This window comes from Felis catus, chromosome A2 (genome assembly GCF_018350175.1).
Source record: "Felis catus isolate Fca126 chromosome A2, F.catus_Fca126_mat1.0, whole genome shotgun sequence".
Taxonomy (NCBI): Eukaryota; Metazoa; Chordata; class Mammalia; order Carnivora; family Felidae; genus Felis; species Felis catus.
In genome coordinates this window covers 36,709,774-36,727,218 of record NC_058369.1, presented here as the reverse complement: position 1 = coordinate 36,727,218, position 17,445 = coordinate 36,709,774, and the positions used below count along the sequence as shown (strand labels likewise).

General features: G+C 40.1%; 1 protein-coding gene across 5 annotated transcripts in view; it reads left to right on the top strand.

Moving 5' to 3' along the window:
- Nucleotides 1-17,445, top strand: part of LOC111559441 (transport and Golgi organization protein 1 homolog) — a 25,507-nt gene extending 8,062 nt beyond the window's left edge. The window contains exons 6-7 of one of the 5 annotated variants that reach the window (XM_045053182.1): nt 889-1,023; nt 17,191-17,445. In XM_045053182.1, coding sequence (XP_044909117.1) covers nt 889-915 — 27 coding nt within the window. In that variant the 3' untranslated portion in view covers nt 916-1,023; nt 17,191-17,445. Of the gene's footprint in view, nt 1-2; nt 52-888; nt 1,024-1,958; nt 5,508-6,240; nt 8,484-17,190 lie in introns of those variants that run through there. The other 4 variants (XM_045053181.1, XM_045053180.1, XR_006594766.1 and 1 more) reach the window with 4 other exon arrangements.

The following is a 17,445-nucleotide window of genomic DNA, read 5'->3' as shown; positions in this document are numbered from 1 at the left end:
AGAGAGAGACAGAGCATGAACGGGGGAGGGGCAGAGAGAGAGGGAGACACAGAATCGGAAACAGGCTCCAGGCTCTGAGCCATCAGCCCAGAGCCCGACGCGGGGCTCGAACTCACGGACCGCGAGATCGTGACCTGGCTGAAGTCGGACGCTTAACCGACTGCGCCACCCAGGCGCCCCTGGTTGTTTCCTTCTTAACAGACTAAAGGCAGAGCAAGTTCAGGTGGCCAAAACCTGATCTTTCCAACCTTTCATCAATTGGTTCATCTACTGAAGGCCTTTGACTGAATCAATTATTTTATTAGGGAGTACAAAATGATAATTTAAAAAATTCTCTCATTCTTTCCATATTTTTACCTAGAACGTTCCCATAAACCACAACTTTCACATACTGACCATAGCTATTTTGTTGCCCTGAAAGAGCATCTACACAGGAAACAGGAAAAATCCTTATTCTTTCTCTTAAGGTGCCAATAAATGGAATTGTCAATAATTTTTTCGAAGAGTTTTCTCTTGACTTGGGAAAATGTTCACAATATAATGTTGAGTAAGCAAAGCAGGATAAAACTATATTTAGTAAGACCATTCGTTTTCTCTGCTTTATGGGATTGTAGGTAGTTCTTATTTAAACTACACTTACTATATTTTCCTAGTTTCAATGACGAGCAATACTTACAAAATCTGTCCAAAAAAGTTATTATAAGTTTGCTGACTTATTCGATGGATGGCTGGATCAAGTTTTTTCAACATTTCCCATTTTCACAGCTGTTTGAGGCTGTGTAGTGCACATATTATAAAGGGGGTGAAGAGCATTGGACAGGGAAAAGGCAGAGGTTCCATTAAGCCAGCTCTTGAGTTTCTCCGATCTAATCCATTTTCTTCCTTTAGGTCCTGACATCTTTTAAGAAGAAGTGAGATAGAATGGGCTGGACTATAAATAAAACTGCTGCTGGCAAGGAGAAAACATGAGGGGTTGCTACCATAAAATCCCACCATGAAAACTTGAAAAGAAAAATGCCTCAGGTAAAAGTAAAAGGCCTATGTTCCTGCTTGTTGATAAGTAAAGATATTTAGAGACATAACATCACCTCTGATCTCTCTAATGTTTTTATAGCTCATGCTGATATTTAGGTATTTGGGATATGTCAAAATCCTATTCTGTTACACACTGAATCGGTCAACATGCTCCAAAGAGTGCCATTTACTGTTGTGTGTGTGCCTTTTAAGTGTTCAAATCTCTGCACCAAAATGAATTCCGCTTTATCAGAAAACAACTCAGTGAGGGATCTTTATGCGAGACAAATACTGATTGGAAAATATGGCTTCCTTTGATCCAGGCACCCAGGTCTTCCCTGGAGCCATGGCTTATTTATGGAAGTTGAAGGCTAGCATTTTCACCTTTAGCATTTGATTGTCAGAATCTCAGCCTGGCATACGAAAATCTGAACTCACAGTTTTTCCCCCTCTACAGGCTATTTGTTCTTTAGTGCAGCTTTCATTTCTCTTCGGACACATTCTCTTTGGCCGATTCGGCACCATTAGACTACAAAATGCCTCAAAGCATCAGATGATGTTTATTGAGATTGACAATCTCTGGGAAGCAGGCTTTCATTCTGGTTTGACTGAATCGAGTATTTCCCCCATGACAGTCACCCATGCAATTATTTGATCAGAGAGAGGCTTCATGCTGTTTACCAGCGTGGTGATCCCAGAAGTGAACATCATGAAAGGATTTCTCATTTTAGAGAAAGATACTGATATTTCAAGTGGCTACTATAAGCTAGACTTTTTTGTTGTGGCTATTTGTTTGTTTTCCTCCAGCAACCACATCCAGTTTTCCTCTAAAGAATGAGCACTCCACATTTGTAGTCATGAGGTTTAGGTATGACTGACTTCATCTTTCTGGGGATGGGCTTCCATAGCTTTCAAATAAATGTACTTCTTTTCTCTTACTATAGTGATTGATTTGAGAAGAGGCAGGTAAATAAAGCACACTGATTCCAGGTACTGAGAGAAGTTATCTCCTTCTTCCATGGAAACCACCAGAGGACAGAACTTTCTTTTGGCTAGACAGTAAAGCATGAGGATGTATGGCCTAGAACTTCCTCAGCAATTGTTGAAAGATGAGGTGAGCCATTCTGGGAACACGGTCAATGCCCAGAGGAGGCACACGACACAGAGGTAGATTACTCGTGACTCCATAAACTCTGGACCAAAGCTCCTCCGGAGGTTTTACAGTGAGTGAGCCATTAAATGTGTCTATATTTCTTAAGCTAAGTTGGATTGAGTTTCCTGTTGTTTGCAATCCAAGATTCTTAGCTAATGAGGAGAAGTCAGTCTAATGTTGGCTCCTTTGGCAAGGCCAACACAGGAGTTCAGGCTATTGATTCTGTTTATAAGGAGTTCAGAATCAGGAAAGACGAATACTTGGTGAAAGAGGTAAAACTATTAGTTACGTCTTGGGGAAAGGCACAAGGGAGCTTTCCGGGTGGCTGGAAATGCTCTGCATCTTGACCTGGAGAGTGGTTACACAGGTGTAGACGTATATAAATATTCATTAATCTGTACACTTAGCATTTGCACATAATATCACTGCATATCACTGCACATATATTATACCTCAACTTAAAAAAATCTTTAGCTAATTGAGAAAGAATATTTGACCAAAAATGGCGGCCAGACTGAATTGTTGCTGTAGCTTCCAATAGTACCAAGAAGCAAATTGCTTTATCAAACTTCAACAAAAAACCGTGTCATCAGATGCATCTCTGGCAGGAGGGTATCTGTAGATGCATGACATAATTTAGATGCACACACTTTGGGAAAAATCTCTGTATACACATCCATACATACATCCATACATACAATACACATCTTAGGTGCATATGTAGCCTGTATTATATATGTGCATGTATATGTATAAATGTACATTTTTGAATCTATATGCTCCTAGTATGTGTGTATGTGTGTACATATATATATATATATACACATATGTATATACACACATACACATACATTTTGAGGAATACACACACAAACACACATGTATAAACACACATACATAATACATTTGAGGAACATACAGAGTCAAACCAAGATGTAGTGACCAAAAAGAACTGTGCTATGAAATAATTTAGTGTTCACTCTTGAAATCATTTTTTTTTTTTTGGTCAAAGGGCAGGAGTAGATGTCATAACTTTGAGCTTGTATTGTTTCCAAAAGAAAGAAACAATGCAATTCACTGGCATACTCAGTTGCTTCCAAACAAGGCTCGCCTCTGACAGACAAGTGACTCACAAATTCATCTTTTTACATGAAATTTATGTTGCACTTAATTTTTCTCAGGGCCAAAGCTATAAATAGAAATCAGGTCATTGTATCATGACAATAAAATTATGATTATTTATGCACATTGGAGATGAGAAAGCGACTTGCCTTCATAAATTACCTTTTTTCCATGATTCATTGAATTCTTCCTGACCCATGAATAATGAGGTCCCTAATTTCCTACAAAGAATTGGAAAAATGAAGACAAATTGAGGGTGGGAGGAGCCTGGAGGAAAATTATTAAATTAGGGATTTACATTTTTACATAGTAAGTGTATGGAGAATGTTCCATGGCAGTCTGTACTAAATCGATGCTGCATAATGTGGAAAATAGCAGCCTGATGATTCTTTATTTCCCTTGACAAGTGTAAATGCTGTTATTCTAACAATGGCACCGAATACTTTTTTGGAGACTGCTTGTTATATTAAAAAAAAAAAAAGCCTCCTTTAAGAAGCTCTTATGTTAGTAGCATGTGCAATCCTACCAGCTTTCATACACCCTCACTCAGCAAAAGTCTGTTTTGCCTGTCACAGGCTCTCTTTGCTCCTGACTGCAAAATAAGCATTTAAAAATGGGGTTTTTATTAAAATCATGAAATGTTCAAATAAAATTGGACTGTGTGAAATGCAACATTCACCAATGGAAAAAGTCCATGAACAAGAATAGTCCAATGTTATTATATAACATCATGGAAAGAAGAAAGAAATGTTGACCATTTTTCTTAAACTAGGTACCAATAAATTCCTTAAAATGTAAGTTGCCGGAGTCATCCTCTGTCTCCTCTAGAGAATGAGAAATAAGGATGATAAGCATTAATAGAAGAGAAATGAGTAACACTATTATAAAATAATCTCACCATTTTCTTACGCCAATAAATTCTAAAAGTGTCATCATCATTTCCAATTTTATAGAAGGGCTGCAGTGTGATAAAATACAAAACAAATATGAGATTTCTTTCATTTTAAAAGTACGATTGGATCCACTATAGGTAGAATTTTATTTTTTTTCTCCAACAAAAGGAAAACAATAAGTGCAGTGAAATGGAGATCCTTGTTTAATTAAAAAAAAAAAAAAAGAGGATTTTCTGCTCTCACACTGTAAGATCTTTGCATTTCAGACTCTACTAACATGACATTCATCACCATTTGGGTAAGTGCTTAGTTAAAGTCTTCCCTTGTGGCTTCAGATTGAGAACAGCATCTGATCAGCAGCCTTGGTTTCACACTGGCACAACTTCTCATTAAAATACATATGAAGACGTGGTGCGAGATGAAAAATCAGGGCAATAACCCAAACTAGGACTGATGGTCAACCTAAGCCAATATTTTATATAAATTCCCACTTACTTAGTAATGCCTTTTTAATAGGATGTGAATGACCTTTATCTGTCAGACCTCTCTGAAATACCAGATTAGACATTTTAGTAAGCTAAACTATGTCCCCTGCCTCCACCCTACCGGTGTTCTTTTGGAAGCAGACATTGGTGGCATTCTCCTTCCGTTCTTTCTAACTCCCTCTCTACCCCAGTAAGGTCTCTCTCTTTGACATTGGGTAAGAGATGAAAGCTCCCAGCAATCAAATGGGAGAAGACAAAGGAAGTGCCCCCCTGGTACTAGCTGAAAATTGTACTTGTTCATTTATTTCATGAAACACTTGGCAGTGGTAATAGGCTAAGATCACATCGTGCTGCCAGAGATGCACTTGATGCAGGCATCGATAATGGAGCTGGAAGCTGTACGTGTGAATTTATTTTCCCAGGTTATATCTTAGTCCTTCATCAAGGCTATTCGCACAAAATAAGAGCCTCTAGTAAGACACTCATATGTTGAGGCACCTGGCTGGCTCAGTTGGTAGAGCATGTGACTCTTGATCTCAGGGTTCTTGATTTCAGGCGAGTTCGAGCCCCATGTTGGGTGAAGAGATTACTTAAAAATACAACCTTGAAAAAAGACCCTTGTATGTTTATAGCATACAACTAGGAGTATGGATTGAGTGGCAATCCCTACACCCTGGTGAATAGCAAACAAAAGATCAGATGGACTCTGTCATTCCTATAGGCAAAAAAACAGACAACCTCAAAACCCCCCAGGAATTTATGAAAAATATGGCAGGAAGGGAAAAGAAACCATTACCCTGGAAACTCAGAACTAGCCTCTGAAAAAAAAACCAAACAAACCATTGTCCCCAACTGTTCTGTATCTTCTGCTGCCATAACCATCACAACCCCTCCCTTGAATCCCAATGGTGGAGGGTTGATGCCAGCCCCAGCGGAGTGCCTTTAGGACCCTTCCGTTGTTCTGGGTACCCATAAACACCATTCATCTGGTAAGTTGAGAGTGGCAGGTTCCTTGGCCTATGTTTGTCCTTATTTCTGCCACTTTAAGACATCTCACCTCTGGAAACATTCTACACTGATGATGAAACCCATCATGCCCCACCTGGTCTCAACCCTCCAACCTAACAGGTCCCAAAAGCTTCCTGGTCCTCATTGCTACACGTGCTGGGAAAGGTATAAACGCCTCCCCAAAGGATGGTGTTCCCAGGAAATATTGCAATGTTGTCCTGGGCTTCAGGGAGGGAAGAGCCTACAAGTATTTGCTTAAAGGGTCACAAGTGAAACACATGTTTCCTATTCCTCCACTATATTTAGTTTCCAAAGTGTCAAAGAGGATGCCACCCACCTTGGTGCCTGTGCCAAGGACAATCTTCATGGCCAACCCTGGGCTCTAGACATCTCACCAAGCTAACTCATTCTCATCTTTCAAGTCTCAAACTCATTATGTTCTCCTCCATGATCATTTCTCCAGGCTGTTAGGTGTCTCTCCCACTGTGGGCTCGCCCCCTACTCCTGCACCACGCTGCCCTCACCTATTTGCTGTGCACATTTTATGTGCACCATTTATTTCCAGCTCACAGCACAGCTCATGGCACACAGTGGAGATTCAAAAGGTATTCACTGAATGAGTGACTGACAGAATGAAGGAAGATTCCAGATTCTATAAACTGTGTGTGCTGCAGTGCAAGTGGCAGGTCCCTATTCCCACCAGCGTCTCCTGCTTGACTCTTCACTCTTCCCACATGGGACTGTCTTCAGAGGAATGCCTTTGGGAACTGCAGCCCCTTCCCTGGAAAGTCAAAGGACGTGGGTATTTCTTCCCTCCACCCAAAGAAGCCAGTGACTGGTAAAAGTATAGAAGCAGCAACTCTTCCTCCCGGTGGGATAAGGTCTGAGGTACAATTTCTGTTCCATTACTCCTTGCATGGTCATGCAGGTTATGGGGCTGGACCTGAAATCTCACCTTTGTTCCCTTTCCTCCACTCTACCCCACTTCTTCAGCTCTGTCTAGAGGGAGAACATGATTCTTGGGGTGGGACTGCCTTTGGGAGAATCCACTGTGGGACAAATTGGCCAGTGATCGTTTATCAAGCACTTCCTGTACACAAAACACAATTATTGGGTAACACCAGGAAGTAGATTGACTGGTGCTTCATTCCCTTCGGCCCACATCTTTAGGGATAGTACAGTTCTAAAAATATTCAACCCTCAAGGATACCATTTCAGCCAGCACTTTGTTATTTTGGCATTTTTAAAATAAAAACTTACCCACAACAGTGGGTAGCCCATTTAAAAAAAATAAAGGATGCTAGAAAATCAATAGCTTTTACTCTAAAGTCGTAGAGAAGGTGCCAACTCCGGATTTTCTTGGATGATTCTTCCAGGGGAACTTGCACCGGCTATAATCACATGGTTTCCCCAGATACCAAAATAGAGGAGTTATTTTGAAAGGTCAGTAATGGAGTCTTGATGTTGGCAGTCTTGAGGAAATCATTGATTGCCCCATTAATATTTTAACCTGCATGAAAGATAAGTAAAGGCTAATCTTGTTTTAAAAATACTCTACTAAAACCCATCTATCAAACAGGTCCACATTTGATTCCATTAATGCTAGTGATAAAAATCATAGATCAGGGTTTCTAAACTTTGGCATTATGGACATTTTGGGCTAGATAATTCTTTGTTACGGGGGCTGTCTTGTACACTGTGGGATATTTAGGAGCGCCCCTAGCTTCTACCCACTAGATTCCAGGAGCACATCTCCATCCCCACCCTGGCCAGTTGTGACAACCAAAACATATTTCCAGGCATTGCCAAATGTTCCCTAAGGACAAACTTGTCCCTGGATAAGGACCACTGATCATAAGTGGTAAATTCCAGAGGTTTGAGGTTCAGGGGCGGGAGAGTGGGTGTCAAAAGAGAACTCTCATTTCTTTTCCTTTCCTTTGAGTGTAATTGTGAAGAATAAAAGATGTCATCTGGATCCTGGAGATTATAAATAGAACCCCCTATAAATGGGCACTGAAGTGAATAGTTGAGGTCGGCTTTAAGACTGATACAGAGCATTTTTACACAGTGTCCTTCTTTAGAAAAGAGGTTCACATAGTAAAGAAGATTGTTTAAAAATGTGTGTCATGATTTGTCTTGATGATTAAAAGACTATCTGGGAACTTGGTAGATCAAATCTAAGTACTGATTAAACAGATTTCTCCCTAACACTTTTGGGTCAGCTTTTCTTTCCCGCTTGAAAAAAAGCAGGTCGCAAACATCTGTTTTGAGTCCTTGGAAACTTGAAAAGATTAAAATCAAAAATAAGAAGAAAATAAACAAAGTTTCTGTTACCATCTGTCTCCTAACGGTCTCTCACTTCAAATTATTGTGGATGTAGAGAAGGGCAGACATTTTAAGTCTTTTGAATCCCTAAAGTAAGCCAATAAGGAGGCCTTTGTGGATAACTTTAAAGACAATGAGGATTACAGTAAATCTTTTTTTTTTCCTTTAAATCCAATTCAACGCATGTATTTCCAGTCTCTCGGTGATGTATCTGTTTGAATGAAGCACATTGTCAGCCAAACAGTCAATGCTACATCAAGCCTCCATCAACTTAGATAGACTCTGTTAGTGAAAAGTATCCAATCAAAAACTGAATCCTTGGATATTTTGAATACTTATTAAAAGCATTCTGTCAGATGGAGGGATGTTGTTTTATACATTTTATGCTTAGGTCCTTCTGGAGTCAATTTGCTTATCCCCTCATCAATACCCGAAGCCAAAGGTATGACATGTCTTACTTATAATAAAGCCACTGCAAAATTCTTTCATGTGTTCCTATGGTTGAACATTTTATATATTAACACTTGAGTACTTTCCAGTATTTGGCTTTTTGTATTTTGGAGTTTACTTCACACGCTCTGTTAGGCACAGTTAAATGGTTAAATATCTACTCTGCTGTGTTTCTACCAAAGAGAACTAATGTTTGGCTTCTTTCTAATATAATTCCTTATCAGCTCCATCTAGGAACTGGCAAAGTCAACAGCTAAGTGAGCTGCCTGGTGGTCCCAATTTTAAAGTGGCTGGATAAGGTTTCATGGGTTTTAAAACCTAAATTCTAGTCATTATTTTACAGTCTAGTAGGGGAGTCAGACATTAAGCAACGAGTTACACCAGTAAATGTAAAATTACCAATTTGTTTAAGGCAGCATTTCTCAACCTCAGTAGTATTGACATTTGGGGCTGGATAATTCCTTGTTGTTGAGGGGCTGACCTGTGTATTGTAGGATGTATAATAGCATCCCTGGCCTCTACACACCTGGAGAACCTCACACCCCCTCCCCTCCAATTGTGACCCCCCCCAAATGTCTCCAGACATTGCCATATGTCCTCTGGGGGACACAACCATCCCCAAACGAGAAGCAAGAAGGTACCAAGGGGACCGAGAAGTTCTTGGTATTATCCAGAGTGTACAGACAGTGATGTAGCACAGCCTGGATTTTCTGGAAAGACTTCTCTGAGGCTATGATGTCTGAGCTAAAATCTCAATGGTTAACAGGAGTTAACAAGGCAAAGTGGGGAAAGAAAGCATTTAATTCATTCGTTCATCCAAAGATACTTAGTCTTAAAAAAGTAAGACAAAGTTGGAGGAACCACACTACTTTGTGTTAAGATTTACCATAAAGCTGTAGCAATCAAGACAGCGTGATATTGGCTAAGGGATATACACATAGATGCATAGAACCACATGGAGAGTCCAGAAATACACAAAAATGGCCTGTGGAGTTTTCACAAAGGACAAAGACAACTCAAGTGAGAAATGCTAGCCTTTACGGTAAGTGTTATTAGAACAGTTAGACATTCAAATGTTTTAAAAAATTAACCTCTTGGGACACCTGGGTGGCTCAGTCGGTTAAGTATCCGACTTCAGTTCAGGTCATGATCTCACGGTTTGCGAGTTCAAGCCCCGCACCAGGCTCTGTGCTGACAGCTCAGAGCCTGGAGCCTGCTTCAGATTCTGTGTCTGCCTCTCCCTCTGCTCCTCCCCTGCTCATGCTCTGTCTGTCTGTCTCTCTCTCTCTCAAAAACAAATAAACATTAAAAAAAATTAACCTCTTACCTAAACCTCACACTTTATAAAAAAAATTAACTCAACATGAAATGAAAAACTATAAAACATTTAAAAGAAAACAGAGTCAAATTGGCATGACCTGGTGTTGGAAAAAGAGATCTTAAAGATTACACTAAAAGCATGAGAAGGAGGAGGAGGAGAAGGAGAAGAAGAAGAGGAAGAGGAAGAAGAGGAAGAAGAACTCCTTGAACGCCTGCTCTATGTCACTTCTGTTCTAGGTGCTGGCCACACAGCAATCAATGAATCAAAATAACATCCATGTTTTTCGAGCTTCTCTTGTAGTAGGGAAGACACTTAATAACCAGGCAAAACAAGAGACAGGTGTAGAGGACTATTTCATCTAGAGTGGGCAGGAAAATACTCTCTGACTAGGTGATCTTTTTGCTGGTTCCTGAGTAATGAGAATAAGTCAGCCAAACAAAGACCTGGGGGAAATGAATTCTAGGCAGAGATAGTAGCAGGTGCGTAGTGACCACAGGGGAGAGTCTGAGAATGTTTGGTACCAAATCTCCTTCCCACCCATTTGAAATCCTGACCATGAGATTAAGAAACTAAAACCCAGAGGTGTTTAATGGCTGGCTAAGCAGTTGCTTACATGATGACCTATTTCTGGAGTCCATTTAGGTACAAATAGACCAGATCACCATTGGCAGAGTAAAAATCAAAGATACATTGTTGGCAGAACCTGCGTTACTCTATTTTTCAGGACAATCCATCCAAGATCACATTGTTTGAGTGGTCAAGAGAAGCCATCATTGGCTGTATCCATTCTGTGGCTAAGAGAAAGAGCTCTTAATATGGCATTGGCTATAAATCTAGCCCCCTTTCCTGAAGACAAAATTTACAAGAGAGATAAACAGCCTCCAATTCCTGTTAATAGAGTCTACAAGATTGCTTTATAATGAGGAAGGCAATTGACAAGATCATTTAAAAAGAAGTGATGTGGCAAATGCACCCAGAGGCTATGTTTTCTAATAAAAAGGTTGCTTTCAATGACATACAATATTTAGCAGAGCACTTTCCTGTGTTTATTTTTCCCAAAATAGCAGCAGTTTCCAAATGCTAGTTCCCTACCCCATCCTGATAATTCCCCAAGGATTCAGATTCTCCAGGGATACTGTTGAATTTTAGAGCTATAACTATCTAACTATCCCATTTTACAAAGAAAGGAACTGAGGCCCAGAAGAACTGAATGAGTCGCCAAGGTCATAAAATAATTTGTAACATTGCCAAGAATATCCTTTTCTAAGTATTCCAGTCTATGTTTCTTGCCCTGCATGAACTAACGCCTTTATTTTGCATAGATTGCTCATTAAACGAAGTGTGTTATGAACTGAAATCCACACTTCCCTTTGTCATTGCTCATCACACTAAACCAGGGGTAGAGTTTGCCCTTCATGGGACATCTGGCAATGCCTGGAGACGCTCTGGTTATCACAACCTGTGACGAAGAGTCTACTAGCTTCTAGTGGGTAGAGGCCAAGGATGCTGCTAAACATCCTATAACGCATAGGAAAGCTTCCATAGCACAGAATTTTCTAACCAGATTGACCATAGTGACACATTTGAGAAGTGTCGCCCTAGGCTTTGCATACTGCCTTTCTTCAGTAAACTTTCAGGTCAGTGAGAACGGGCCTTTCCTCATTGACTCTTGTCTCTGCTTCTGGCAATCTGTCCGTGCTGCTGGCAGTAAATGCATTCTCAACACTTAAATGTTAAATTAAATTAAATTTAAGACGCAGTGAAAGGCAGCAATTCCTTCAAAAACTGCTGAGAGGCAGAGGAATTGCAGAAACCAACGATTACTTCCCATAGTTAGGAAACATTTAAAAATGACAGTTCTTCATCTTTTGGAGAGCACACATCTCTTTGAGAATCTCACAAGAGCCATGGATGCTTTCCTCATAAAACCACCATCCTTAACAAAATTTCCATACAACAGGACCAATGGACTCCCTGACATACTAGAGGGGTCAGAAGTTCTGGGTCTCGAAAATAGTATAGAATATTTTTTTACTTCTCCTCACCCTTTGGATAGGATAGTAAACCACTGGTTCAATACTGACTGTCATTCTTTCTTTCTTTTTTTTAATGTTTATTTATTTTTGAGAGAGAGAGAGAGAGACACAGAATCCAAAGCAGGTCCAGGCTCTGAGCCTTGTCATCACAGATCCCGACACATGCTCAAACTCAAGGAACCATGAGATCATGACCTGAGCCGGAGTTAGATGCTTAACCGACTGAGCCACCCAGGTGCCTCCCCAGGGTGACATTTTTTAAAGGAAAATTGGTTCCTACTTTAAATATTTTAAAATAAAATGATTCAAATATTAGAAATGGCCTAGACAACCATTCACTAAAAAGGACAAGTGAAATGTAGAATATCATACTGGATCCATACACCTCAACCTGGATAGACTTTGTAAAAAAGACTGGCTATTTAATAAAACACACAGGCTATGATAACTTATGTGTGGTCAGATATCACACATGTAAACTTTAAGACACAAATAAAACAACACTATGTAATATTCATAGATGCCTATATCTCTACGGAAATTTGGAAGGATTCATGCAAATTTCATAATAATAGTTACTCTTGTGGAGTTGGAGGTAAGAAAGAGTCTCCGGTTGGGGTGCCTGGCTGGCTCAGTCAGTGGAGCGTGAGACTCTGTATCTCAGGGTCGTGAGTTTGAAAGCCCCATGTTGGGTGCAGAGTTTACTTAAAAAAAAAAAAAAACACGATGGGGCGCCTGGGTGGCGCAGTCGGTTAAGCGTCCGACTTCAGCCAGGTCACGATCTCGCGGTCGGGGAGTTCGAGCCCCGCGTCAGGCCCTGGGCTGATGGCTCAGAGCCTGGAGCCTGTTTCCGATTCTGTGTCTCCCTCTCTCTCTGCCCCTCCCCCGTTCATGCTCTGTCTCTCTCTGTCCCAAAAATAAATAAACGTTGAAAAAAAAAAAAACGAAAAAACAGGGACTAGGAAACACAAGGAACTTCACTCTTCTGTAAAGTTCTATTTCTTCTGATTGAAAACAAAGGACAATGGACAAACGTGTTAAAACTTCCAATCCTGATGGGTAGCTTTAGGGATTTTTGTTATATTTTGAGATAGTCTGTATTTTGAAAACATTTCTGAAAAAGGAAAAAAAAATCTCAGATTTACAATGGAGGTTTCCAGTTTCTGAGACTCTTAGAAAAATTATCTCTACTCCTTCTCCAAAGTGTGCTAAGGTCCTTATAAGTTTACTGTGTATTTTGTTTGCTTTGGCAAAACAAGCAAACTGCGCCGACATGCTCTGTATGCATGGCTTAGTTTTTACAGTTGCCAATTCACAACTGTATTTTGCTTTTCCTGCCCAACTAGTTCTTATGCATGGTAGAGAAGTCCACAAGGTTCCTCTTAAATATTTTACTGTTTCTCTTTCCTTGGCCAAATTTAGTAAAGAGATGCAGGGAGAGAAAATGTAGAGGAGTGGAGATGCAGAAAGTTTCCTTAGTACATGAATGTAGTAGAATTATACTGGTCTTCTATAAATGTTAGAACCAATTTAGATTATATGATCATGTGACTGAAAAGCCATTTATTGGAGTACAGATTGTGTGCTCCAAAGACAGTGAGTATCATCTTCATTTGTTTAAACAACATACAGCATTTGAAATCATGTAATTAGGAACATCATTTAAATGTTAGCAAGAAAATAGAAGCAGATGTTTGTATTAGAAAAGTCCTAGGCCATAAGCCAAGCAGCCAAGATTCCACTTCCTGTTCCACTATTAAATGACCGCGTGTTCTTGGGCAAATCACCTTGACTGTCTGAGCCTCACTTTCCCGATCCGTGAAGTAAAAAGGCTGAAATGGATCAGGGGTCTCCAAGTGGTGGCCCTTGAGTCATATCAGGTCTACAGATACGTTTTGTTTGGCCAAGGGCTCAAATGGTTCCAAATTAGTCGTCAACATTTAATAATCAAGAGGTTTTCTAAAAATCCAGGACTCTGTCTTCTCTTAGAAAGAAAATCTGGTAACACTATTCCCAAAACATTATTACTGAGCAGTGAGGGCTACCACGGGACAGGGCGTATACTTTCCAAAGTGCCACAGTCTTGTAGAGAACAACCATTCTCCACTGTTAACACTTGAACAGTTGTGCTCATTTATCTTCTTGCCTGGCTCCTCTAGGCGTTTCAGTTTGTAACTCCTGGACCAGAAGTTCTCTAAGTTCCTTCAATTTTTATCATTTCTTGCTGCTAAGCAGAAAGGGGGTTGCCATGAGTCAACTAGGCACCCAAATCGAAACAGACATATGGAAAAATGAAACTGGATGAGCTTCTATTCATTACTGGGGTGGAGAGGAAAACTATGTTGAGCTAATGGAAATTTTGTTTCCTTGTTTTATTCATTTTTTAAAGAAATCATGAATTTTTAATGAAATAATCCTAGAAGCATGGAAAGGACGTAGACTTATTAGAGTGGCCAGTCTATGGGGGAAAAATTGTTACATCTAGAATAACACTTAGAAATATCCTTTTAGAAATACTGTATTAACATCAAATTGTACAGGCTGGATTTTGAATCTTTCCTGAAAATACACTCAGGTACACCCACACATGAATCCAGATGTTTATGTTAATATTTCCAACTTTTAACCTCCAGCAAGTCAGAAAACACCATGTCAGTTTGCAACCTCTCCAGTGAAAAAGAGTCCTTCCCAAAGTCACTACCAAAATAGCCCCTCTAACAAGACTGGGATCTTTGTGATTAGGTAACATGGCTACAAACTAACTATAAAACATGGGTTTTATCTCCCATGGAGTGTCCTTGCCCTTTGGAAGGAAAGACGATACTCCCTGAACACTTAGATTTAAGATTCCACTGGACTCACACTATTCACTAAGGGGTTGGACTACAACACTGGCCTCTTTCCAAGGTGTTTTAGTTCGTGACGTGCCAAAAGAACATTATTAAAAAGCATTTTCACGTATAAAAAAGCTTAGCGATATACCCTCAAAAGACAATTACGTACGTATCATCAGGAGGTTCCCATTCAATTACATTACTTCCGAAATCTGCAAGCAAGCACAGTTAGCCTAGTGACACAGATTCATGTTCACAGCTAATCATCAGCAACCGCTTCATTTGAGGCTGAACCCTATGAAACTGCCGATATTTGACCTTTAACCCCAGAAGGCAATTTCCTACGATTTAACTTAGTATCAACCTGTGTTGTATTTAAATGTAAGTACTTAAGTTTGTAGTTTGTTTGTTTGTTTGTTTCTAATTTCAGGACATCAAAACTAGCACACTTACAATAAGGCACTGATTTTTTAAAATTTTTTTTAATGTTTCTTTATTTTTGAAAGAGAAAGACAGAGCATGAGCAGAGGAGGGGCACAGAGAGAGGGAGTCAGAATCTGAAGCAGGCTCCAAGCTCTGTCAGCACAGAGCCTGAGATGGGCTTCCAACCGACAAGAGGCGAGATCATGACCTGAGCTGAAGTTGGTTGCCTAACCAACTGAGCCACCCAGGCACCCCAATAAAACACTGATTTATTGTTATTTACATCATGTGACATAGGCAAAGACTGAAGATAATATTCTAGTGCTTTTGCGCTACATTTGAGAATAAAAAAAACAGTAGTCTTGGTTGAGTGGTGAAAGAAAAGGCTTTTAATTTTTATCTCGATATATGTGCAAAGGCCATGGGGTTAAATGAAAAGGTGAGGCTTCAGTTATAATAAACATTCTCCATGGAAGCGTGAAGTCGCAGGTCACCCTGTTGTTCTTTATGTGTTAAGTGCTTTCGGGGTAGAGGTGTGTGTCTGGGGCTCACATAGAAATGGATAATGCTAAAAAAGAAAAAAAAAGAAAAAAAAGGAAAAAAAAAAAGAAATGGATAATGCTTTGGTACCCTTTAAAAAGGGGCAGACTGGGGCACCTGTGTGGCTAAGTGGGTTGAGCGTCTGACTTCAGCTCAGGTCATGATCTCACCGTTCATGAGTTCAAGCCCAACATGGGGCTCTGTGCTGACAGCTTGGAGCCTGGAGCCTGCTTCAGGTTCTGTCTCCCTCTCTCTCTCTGCCCCTCCCTGCTCACGCGCGCGCTCTCTCTCTCTCTCTCTCTCTCTCTCTCCAATAAACTTAAAAAAAAAAGGACAGAGTAACTTGGAGTGTATCAACAGCTGCCTGTGATTCTCATTAACAGTTCTTGGTTATCTAAAGTGTGCTTTAGAAAGAACACACAATTAACCTTGGACAACCAAGTACCTGCAACTATGGTTGTTGATTGGTCTAATGTTACTGTGATTTAATTTTAAAGTCCCTCTTAAGAACCCTGGAAATCAGTGCAATCTACCTAAGCCATTTTATTAATAACAAAAGTACCAAAAAAGCCTGGGCCTCCTGTATGGTGGATGAGGCTTCCATTCTCAGAGTCAGAAAGTCCTGGGATCAAATGTTAGCTCCTGACTTATTGGCCATATAACCTCAAGCAATTCATTTCCCCTCTCTGGGCCTCAGTTTCCTCACATGAGGAACAACAGGGCTTTGCTTCATCAAGTGACCAACTAAGTGAGACCTCAAACAGAAAGTGCTTAACAAACATGAGTATGTGTTCTTCTTATTACAAAATTAATGAACGTTTGCTCACTCACAAGCTTTTAGCTACGAAATATGCAAGCAGTATTTGTGTTCTTATCCCCAACCTGAGTTTTCAGTGGGAAATTATTAGGAAGCACAAACTCCTTTTTTTTTTTTAGTTTTTTTAAACATTTGTTTTGAGAGAGAGAAGTGGGGGAGGGGAAGAGAGAGAGAGGGAGACAGACTCCCAAGCAGGCTCTGTGCTGACAGTGCAGAACTGGATGCTTAACTGACTGAGCCACCCATGCACCCAAATGCACAAACTCGTTGAAGCTGTGAGGACCAGGATGCTGCAGGGATGGTGTGACTTCTTTTTAGATCTGGTTTTAAAATTGTAAATAAAGCCAAAAAAATCAAAGAAGCCCAACTGTTCACCAATACATCAATAGAGAATTGGGTGTTCTGAAGCGGGCTCTGCTCTGACAGCAGCAAGCCTGAGGTGGGCCTTGAACTCATGAACTCAAGATCATGACCTGAGCCGAAGTCAGACACTCAACCGACTGAGCCACCCAGATGCCCACCTGCGTGTACATGTTTAAAAGCCTAGGAGTATAAAAAGTTATAAAGGTGCTCATTTAGGGTGGTGAACTTATGGCTAATTTTCAATTTCTATTTTTTGTACTTTTTGGGTGGTCAAAAACTTGCCTAATGAATATATATCCATCTTTAGCTTAAGTAAATAAGTACATAGATAAATAAAGAAACCAATAAATAAATCTGTTTTAATTTGGAAATAAAATATTCCTGAAACATGTTCTTATTAATTCAGTAGCTGAATCTCATGGTGCGCATACTGAAACATCCTCCTTGGAACTGCACAGAACTGAGATAAAGAGCTAGAAGGTGGAGGTCCAAGCAATTCCTAGCACCATCGTGCATCAAAAATCTGGGGAGGCTGTCATTCGTCACCTGGAAATTCTCCATTTCAGGATAGAATTGTTTTCTCTTTTGCTGCTTGTTGCTTTCTTTTTGTTCATATGTATTTGTCTCATCTCACCAATTATTATGAGTTTCAGAAAGGCAA